Source organism: Fukomys damarensis, unplaced genomic scaffold (assembly GCF_012274545.1).
Source record: "Fukomys damarensis isolate Sample0158 unplaced genomic scaffold, DMR_v1.0_HiC HiC_scaffold_20, whole genome shotgun sequence".
NCBI classification, from domain to species: domain Eukaryota; kingdom Metazoa; phylum Chordata; class Mammalia; order Rodentia; family Bathyergidae; genus Fukomys; species Fukomys damarensis.
The window spans coordinates 2,403,096-2,412,011 of NW_022900932.1; the positions used below are offsets into that span (position 1 = coordinate 2,403,096).

The 8,916-nt window shown below is 64.3% G+C and overlaps 1 protein-coding gene across 1 annotated transcript in view; it reads left to right on the forward strand.

Moving 5' to 3' along the window:
- Positions 1-8,916, forward strand: part of Itpr3 (inositol 1,4,5-trisphosphate receptor type 3) — an 82,953-nt gene that overhangs the window by 58,739 nt on the left and 15,298 nt on the right. The window contains 18 exon segments of the mRNA XM_033766386.1: positions 1-175; positions 493-634; positions 952-1,130; positions 1,775-1,904; positions 2,257-2,314; positions 3,091-3,256; positions 3,914-4,078; positions 4,154-4,216; positions 4,560-4,685; positions 5,052-5,174; positions 5,249-5,449; positions 5,877-6,284; positions 6,363-6,488; positions 6,882-7,002; positions 7,983-8,173; positions 8,436-8,584; positions 8,671-8,779; positions 8,866-8,915. The exon segment at positions 1-175 is cut by the window's left edge and continues 2 nt beyond it. Coding sequence (XP_033622277.1) covers positions 1-175; positions 493-634; positions 952-1,130; positions 1,775-1,904; positions 2,257-2,314; positions 3,091-3,256; positions 3,914-4,078; positions 4,154-4,216; positions 4,560-4,685; positions 5,052-5,174; positions 5,249-5,449; positions 5,877-6,284; positions 6,363-6,488; positions 6,882-7,002; positions 7,983-8,173; positions 8,436-8,584; positions 8,671-8,779; positions 8,866-8,915 — 2,682 coding nt within the window.

Below are 8,916 nucleotides of genomic sequence, written 5' to 3' on the forward strand. Positions count from 1 at the left end.
CCCCCCGGCCCTCCTCCTCGCGGGCCACAGCTACGACTCCAACCTCAATGCCTCGCGAGACGACAAGAAGAACAAGTTCGCCAGCACCATGGAGTTCGTGGAGGACTACCTCAACAACGTGGTCAGCGAGGCCGTGCCCTTCGCCAACGAGGAGAAGAACAAGCTCACCTACGAGGTGGGCGGCCCTCAGTGTGCACCCCACTGCCCTCCGCGCCCCCAGGTGTAGCCTTGTTCTCTTTCTTGTTCTTTGTGGTACTGGAGATTGAACCTCAGGGCCTTTGCCCTGAGCTATATCCCCAGCCCTTTGTGGACTTTTCCCCCTGAGAGTTGCCCAGGGTGGGCCCAGACCTGCCGTCCCTCTGCTTCATTGCCCAATGGTGGACGACAGGGTTGGTGGGGGGCGCTGTGGGCCTCTGCCTGGGAGAGGGCAGCGCCTTGCCCGGCCCCACTCACCTGAAGCCCCGCCCACTCACCTTGCCCCGCCCTTTGCAGGTGGTCAGCTTGGCGCACAACCTCATCTATTTCGGCTTCTACAGTTTCAGCGAGCTATTGCGTCTCACACGCACGCTGCTGGGCATCATCGACTGCGTGCAGGGCCCCTCGGCCATGCTGCAGGCCTACGAGGACCCGGGTGGTGAGGCACTGCCCTAGGGGCCACCTGCTGCTCTCGGTCCCATAGCCGCCTTGTCCTAGCTGTGTCAAGGGGACCTGTGGGCTCCAACGAGGGGGTCCCTGGCTCAGAACGCTGTGGTGACCGCAGAGTCTGGCCAGTTGCTGTCCATGAGCGCTTGGTTGGGGGGCGGGACACCCGCCTGTCACCTCCCCGGGGAAGCCTTGGGTTGGCTCCGTCCCTTCCTGGGGGCTGTGCCCTGCCCCGATGGGGCAGCGAGCTCACTCCGACGAGGACCTGGCCGCGTCCCCGTGACCCTGCTGCGCCCGTGTTACCCACAGGCAAGAACGTGCGGCGCTCCATCCAGGGCATGGGCCACATGATGAGCACCATGGTTCTGAGCCGCAAGCAGTCGGTCGCCGGTGCCGGCGCCCCCGAGCCACTGGACAGGAGCAGGTTCGAGGACAGCGAGGACATCGTGGTGATGGAGACCAAGCTGAAGATCCTGGACATCCTGCAGGTGACAGCAGGGCGACCGCTCCAGAGCTGCGTCCAGACCGGAAGGCCCCACAGGGGTCAGTCACCTGGCCCAGCGCGTCCTCAGAGTGTCCTTGGACTGGCGGCAGGAGCGTCCCCAGGGTTACCGGGCTTCTGCCTAGAGCTAGAGATCTGAGATTTCTTCACCTCTTTCTGCGACTCATCCGAGACTCCCAGCAGCACCTGGGCAAGGGCGTGTGGGGTCCTGAGGAGGGATGAGGCCTGTGGTCACCGTGGGATGGGAAGGTGCCCTCCACGGGGAGCCAGCCAGCCCGGGGTCCGTCAGGAGTCAGGGCAGGAGCTTCTGACTCCCGTGTTTCCATGCCTGTGTCTTTATGCCACAGTTTTCCCTCCCCAGGACCCCAGGGTCTGTGTGGCACAGGGTAAAGAGCAGGCTTGTGGACCTGGGGGGCTCTGTTGCCTTCCCTGCAGGGGTCCTCGGCCTGGAGACAGACTGAGTGGGGTGCCCCTGAGAGGGGTCTCAGGATCTTGTCCGTGACATCCCAGAGCTTCCCTGAAGCTCTGTGCTCCAGGCCACTCGGGGTCCCCGCTGCCCCTCAAGGTGCAGGAAGGGCCTCCTGGCCGCAGACTGGTCCTCATACCCTCCTGCCTCCCTTTGCACTGCAGTTCATCCTCAACGTGCGCCTGGACTACCGCATCTCCTACCTGCTGTCGGTCTTTAAGAAGGAGTTCGTGGAGGTGTTTCCCATGCAGGACAGTGGGGCTGACGGCACAGCGCCCGCCTTCGACTCCACCAGTGAGCCTCGCTCAACCCCTGGGCCAGTGCCCTGTTGTTTCCAGCCTGAAAATGCCTTTCCTCTCCATGGGCCCATGTGATGGTCACTGTGAGGAGGAAGGGAGGAATTTCCCCCACTTTAAATGGGGCAACTGAGGCACAGGGAGCAAAGATTTATCTGAAGCCATAGCCAAGCAGAGGCTGGGCCAGACCAGACCCAGGGGGGCTGGGTTGCAGAGATTCGTGCTGCGTCTGCTCTGGAAGTGGCCGGCTGAGGGGCAGGCGAGGGGGGTGTCTGGGGCTGTCTGTGCTCCCCGTCTTTCCTGGGTGTGGACCTGCCCTGTGCTCCATCTGCCCCTCTTGCCCCCCACAGCTGCCAACCTGAACCTGGACCGCATCGGGGAGCAGGCAGAGGCCATGTTCGGAGTGGGGTGAGGCACAGTGAGGTGGGGCTGGGTGGGGGGGGTGCTCCTGGGACCCTTCCCGAGCCTGCCCAACCCCAGTGACCTGGGACCGCTGGGCTGCAGACGTCCTGGTCACCCCGCCTCTGCAGCTGGGCTTGGGGGAGCCGCTGGAGACAAGGCCCCGTCCTGCATTAGGGAGGTGGTGTGGAGTTGTGTGCCCCACACTCCCGCCCTGACAGGCGGATTCTGTGCCCTGCCTTTGTGGGCGTCCAGTGTGGCCGCAGACCCCTCCTCAGGAGGGGCCTTGGAAGTAGTACGGGAAGCCGGGGAGATCAGAGGGCCCAGAGGCTCAGAGCCACGGTCATCTCCGTGTTGAAGCAAACAAACGGGAAGTGACAGGCACGTGTGCGCCTCTGTGCTGGCGTGGTGACCTTCAGGCTGCGGCCGTGGTGTCATCAGAGCCGTCAGGGAGGGGTGTGTAAGCGAATTTCAGTTTCCGTTCGTGACTCGGAGGTGCGGGGGGCGTGTGTGATCTTCACTGGGGCAGACCCGCCACGTACAGCTGCACTCGGGTCCAACACCAGCAGAGATGAGGACAGGGTTTCTCGCGCCTGGCCCTGGGGTGTGGCCTGGGTGCGGGTGGGGCCTCTGGGTCTGCAGGGTCGCCGCTTCCAGTCCCCAGGCTCTGCTTGCAGGCCGATGGGAAATAGTGATTTTTGACCAGACGTCTCCCCGGGTGCTGCCACCACCAAGTGGGCGCAGAGCAAGCCAGGCCCATGCCCGCCCCGTCCCGCCGCCCGCAGGAAGACGAGCAGCATGCTGGAGGTGGACGACGAGGGCGGCCGCACGTTCCTGCGAGTGCTCGTCCACCTCACCATGCACAACTACCCACCGCTGGTGTCAGGCGCCCTGCAGCTGCTCTTCAAGCACTTCAGCCAGCGCCAGGAGGCCATGCACACCTTCAAGCAGGTGAGGGCGCCGCCGGGCTCAGCACGGCTGGTGTGCGTGTGGGGGCTCACGGGCTTGCCCAGGTCCCTGAGGGGAAGGCTCCCAGCCCGCCTCAGTGGCTGCTGCGTCCCATGCTGGGGCAAGTTCCTGTGCTGAGAGCTGAGGGGCGCCCGGCGCACTGCCCCGCGGAGACCCTGGGCTTTGTCGTCATGGTGCCACCGTGGTGCCCGCCCACTTCATGGCTGTGTGTGAGATGCCTGTGCTGGCCTTGAACCAGGGCTCTGTGACCGGCCATTGAGACTTGCACCCACCGCCAGCTGGGCTCTCGGTCCCCTGACACCACGGTGCTCCTCCCGTCCCAGGGGAGGGGAGACTGAGGCACGGGGAGCTTCCTCCCTCACCCGCTGGCCCCGAGGAGGGAAGGTGGAGTCAGACACAGGCTGTGGTTGGGAGCCCAGGCTCCTTTCAGCCAGGGCGAGCACGTGACAGGACACAGCAGCCGAAGCCGGTCATGTGGCGGCCCGGGGAGGCCGTGGCCAGCAGGGAAGCCTCCTGGAGGTGGTGGGCTTTTGGCGGGGCTGCGAATGCGGAGGAGTGGGTGGTGTTAGGGTGGCACCGGGACGGGGAGGCGCAGTGAGGCAAGGTGCGGGTCCCATGAGCCAGGCCCCCCGCCTGCAGGTGCAGCTGCTGATCTCGGCCCAGGACGTGGAGAACTACAAGGTGATCAAGTCGGAGCTGGACCGGCTGCGCACCATGGTGGAGAAGTCCGAGCTGTGGGTGGACAAGAAGGGCAGTGGCAAGGGCGAGGAGGGCGAGGCGGGCACCGCCAAGGACAAGAAGGAGGTGCGCGGGCAGGGAGCTGGGCGGCGGCCTTAGGACCGGACCTGGCTGGCCCTGACCGACCATTTCTGCCCCCAGCAGCCCACAGGCGAGGAGGCCCCCGGGGAGAAGGGCAGCGAGAACTACCAGATCGTCAAAGGCGTGAGTGGCCCAGGACCCAGGGACGGGCTCTCGCCTCCCCCACCCTCCCGCAGACGTGTTCTAGCTCTTGGGGCGCGTTGACAGCAGCCTAGCCAAAGGCCAGATGGAATTGTTTTAAAGCTGAGAGAACTTAATGAAATTCCATTTCGCCGACATACTGTTCTATTTGCTTTTATTGGTGGGCAGAATTGGGTTTTTAGTGCTTTCCCAGCCCGCCTCTATGGGCTGGCTGCGCAGCCGTGATCCCCCCACCAGCCCTGATGAGAGCCGGGACGTGGCTGGGTGGGCCGGGATTGGGGTCCGACGGGGAGGGAAGGGACTCGGGGCTCACTGCCTCCCCCAGATCCTGGAGCGGCTGAACAAGATGTGCGGGGTCGGGGAGCAGATGCGGAAGAAGCAGCAGCGGCTTCTGAAGAACATGGACGCCCACAAGGTCATGCTGGACCTGCTGCAGGTCCCCTATGACAAGGTGAGCTGACCTCGGCCCCCGGGCAGCTCCGTGCGGACCCCAGTGCTGGCCTGGACAGGCTTCACTGAGCCTCTGGACTGACCTGGGCCCCGCTTCCAACCTTAGCATCACCCTGGTCTCTGGCCCTTGTCCCTCAGCCTGCCCCAGACCCAGCTCCCTTCCCTGCCGTGGGCTGACCCAGAAATCGGCCGTGTCTCGGGCCCTCCCTGACCCAGCGGGACTCTCGTCTGGCCGGGTCTGCCCTGGCGGGTGGTTCCTCTCCCGGCCTCAGCTTCTCCTCCGCTCGCCCCAACTCCCACCTTGGCCTCCTCTTCACCTCTGACCCGCACCCCTCACACCTCCCCACCTGTGCCCTTCCTCGCCCAGGGCGACGCCAAGATGCTGGAGATCCTGCGCTACACGCACCAGTTCCTGCAGAAGTTCTGCGCCGGGAACCCGGGCAACCAGGCCCTGCTGCACAAGCACCTGCACCTCTTCCTCACGCCGGGGGTGAGGGCGTGGGGGGACGGGCCCTGGGGTGGGGCGGCGTTGGAAGCCCCCATTCTGACGCCGCCCACCCGCAGCTGCTGGAGGCGGAGACCATGCAGCACATCTTCCTGAACAACTACCAGCTGTGCTCGGAGGTCGGGGAGCCCGTGCTGCAGCACTTCGTGCACCTGCTGGCCACGCACGGGCGCCACGTGCAGTACCTGGACTTCCTGCACACCGTGATCAAGGCCGAGGGCAAGTACGTGAAGAAGTGCCAGGACATGGTCATGACGGAGGTGAGGGCCGCGCGTGGGCAGGCGGGCGGGCCGGGAGGGCTGCGGGGCTCAGGGCGGTGTCCTGTGAGGCTGAGGGCTGAGCTCTGGGCCCTGGGGCCGGCATGGCACACACCTGTGGTCCCAGCTCTCTGGGATCCTGAGGCAGGGGAATGATGAGTTGTCAACCTGGACAACTTTAGCTTAGCAAGGCCCTGCCTCAAAACAAAGCGTAAAAAGGGGTGGGGAGTTGGCTCGGTGCAAAATCCTGGGTTCACTTGCTGGCAATGAAAGACGAAAGTTCACCTTGGAATCCTGGGGGGCGGGACTGCACTGGCAGGGTGAGGTGGAACGTCTGGGGTCTCAGCCAGGGAGCCCCCAGACGCGGGAGGGAGGCCGGGCACCAGGACAGCTGGCCCGAGGCGTCCGCCGCCTGCCGCCTCCCCTGCAGCTGACCAACGCAGGCGACGACGTGGTCGTGTTCTACAACGACAAGGCCTCACTGGCCCACCTGCTGGCCATGATGAAGGCCGCCCGTGATGGCGTGGAGGACCACAGTCCCCTCATGTACCACATCTCCCTGGTGGACCTGCTGGCCGCCTGCGCCGAGGGCAAGAACGTGTACACCGAGATCAAGTGCACGTCGCTGCTGCCGCTGGAGGACGTGGTGTCCGTGGTGACGCACGAGGACTGCATCACTGAGGTGGGGTGGGGGCGGCGCAGGCGCCATCAGGGTGGTTAGCATGCTCAAGAACCAGTTATCTCTCTAAACTTCTCCTCTGCACACAAAATTAAGGAGATCTACACCAGCAACCACATCTGGACCCTCTTCGAGAGCTTCACCCTGGACGTGGCGCGGGTCTGGCCCTGGGGCTGCGGGGCGGCGGGGCGGGCTGTGGGGCTTCGTGTGCTCACCCAGGGCCCTCTCCTCCCCTAGGTGTGCAGCAAGCGTGAGAAGCGCCTGGCCGACCCTGCCCTGGAGAAGTACGTGCTCACGGTCGTGCTGGACACCATCAGCGCCTTCTTCAGCTCCCCGTTCTCCGAGAACAGCACCTCGCTGCAGGTGAGCGGCTCTCACGGGCCACGGCTGCCTGGGTGGCTTCGGTGTGGGGAGCAGGGAGTAAGGACGGTCACAGTTGCACTGAGTGTAACGGCTGTCTGTGCTGTGGAGGGAGCTGCCCCCAAGTTTAGCTGCAAAAACCATGTGTCACCTCGCAGGGGCCGTGGGCACTGTTCTGTCAAACAGGAAGTCCTGTTGAGGGGTAGGGACAGTCCTGGGTGGCAGGGGACCGTGCGAGCATTTATTCAGCAAAGATGAGGCGGGCAGGGTTCTGACTGGCATGAAGGTGCAGGTGGCTGGTGACGGCCCCGCGTCCCCGTCCTCTGTGGCCTTGTCATGGCCCTGGGTCACCCCTGGGGCCCGAGCCACAGCAGTGGGCCGTGTGGCTTCTTGCAGACGCACCAGACCATCGTGGTGCAGCTGCTGCAGTCCACCACGCGGCTGCTCGAGTGCCCGTGGCTGCAGCAGCAGCACAAGGGCTCCGTGGAGGCCTGCATCCGCACCCTTGCCATGGTGGGTGAGTACACCCTCCGGCGCCCGGGTGCAGGGCACTGCCCGCACATGGTGCTTCTCGGCTCGTCCTCCAGGGGAGTCTGCTCTCGGGACAGCTGCGTGGCACTGCCCAACGCGAGGGCTGTTTGCTTTTTGTGCTCGCATAGTGTCAGGTGTGGGGTGGCCTGGCCAGTTTCAGGGAGAGCTTGGGGGAGGGTGCCAGGCCCAGAGGGGTCAGGGTAGGATCAGAGGCAAAACTGCCTGTATTTTCTTTTCTTTCTCTTTTTTACTTCCTCCTTCCCCATCTCCCACTGTCCCTTCCCTACTTCTTTTGTGTCATGTTTTACTTTCACTGCTAAGACAAACTACCCAACACCCAAACTTAAAGGGGGAGAGGTTTATTTAGCTCACATTTCAGAGGTGTCATAATCAGCTGGCTCCAAGGCAGGCTGGCTTGGCAGAGGGGCCTCCCAGAGGAGAAACGGTCCATGACGCGCAGAAGACAGCAAGGGAGAGAGGACCTAACAGGGTCCGCCCCTTTATCTTACCCAGACTGCCTAGGGCAGGCAGCACTCACACCCTTAATAGTGTCCTCGAGCCTAGCTCTGCACCCCGAATCAGTCCCTGTGTCAGGCACTCAAGATGCTGCCACCTCTGAAAAGCCCCACCTAGGACCGAATGAGGCTTTGGGGGACAGCTAGACACAGCCGTAACACTGTGGTCCCGGGGACTGAACCCAGAGCTTTCACTCTGGGTTGCGTTTCTAGCCCTTTTTAGAACACTTTCTATTTTGAGACAGGATCTTACTAAGTTGCCCCAGCTGAGCTCAGACTTGCCATCCTCCTGCCTCAGCCTCCCAGAGTTCTGGGCTTACAGGTGTTCACCCATGCCCAGCTGGCTTCTTACCCCAAAGGGGGAAGAGAGCACCTCAGTCTGAGGGGGAGCCGGTGGGGTTCTCACCCCTTGGTGCAGGGCACCCTGTCCCCTGACCCCCATCTCCCATAGCCAAGGGCCGGGCCATCTTGCTGCCCATGGACCTGGACGCCCACATCAGCGCGCTGCTCAGCTGCGGGGCCAGCTGTGCTGCAGCCGCCCAGCGCAACGCCGCCAGCTACAAGACGGCCACCCGGACCTTCCCCCGCGTCACCCCCACCGCCAACCAGTGGGACTACAAGAACATCATCGAGAAGCTACAGGTGGGGCCCGTGCTCGAGTCCCTTCTGTCCTGTGTGGGCCGGTGGGGCGTGGGATGGGCCAGCCTGGCAAGGAGTGTGGTGCAGGCGACCGGTGCTGAGAGGGCAGTCCACCTGGCTCACACACGGCCAGAGGGACCAGGAGAAAAGCCAGGCTTGGGGACAGGCTCTGTGGGGCGGGCTGTGGGCCAGGCTGGACCAGGCAGGGTGCCGTGCAGGGCCGCAGTGCTCTCCCAACGGCGACCCTGCTTGCCTGCTGCCCCAGGACATCATCACGGCGCTGGAGGAGCGGCTGAAGCCCCTGGTGCAGGCCGAGCTGTCGGTGCTGGTGGACGTCCTGCACTGGCCCGAGCTGCTCTTCCTGGAGGGCAGTGAGGCCCATCAGCGCTGCGAGAGCGGGGGCTTCCTGTCCAAGTGAGCGAGCGAGTGGGCTGTGGTGGAGGTCAGGAGGGGCTGTGGGAGGGAGGGAGGGATGCGTGGCTGAGCCACCTCCCCGCCAGGCTGATCCAGCACACCAAGGACCTCATGGAGTCGGAGGAGAAGCTGTGCATCAAGGTGCTGCGGACCCTGCAGCAGATGCTGCTCAAGAAGAACAAATATGGCGACCGGGTGAGTGACGGGCAGATGGGGACGTGGGCGGGCAGCCCGGGCACCAGGCCAAGGCGTCACCAGGCGTCGCCCTCCGCCCTCCCCAGGGCAGCCAGCTGCGCAAGATGCTGCTGCAGAACTACCTCCAGAGCCGGCGG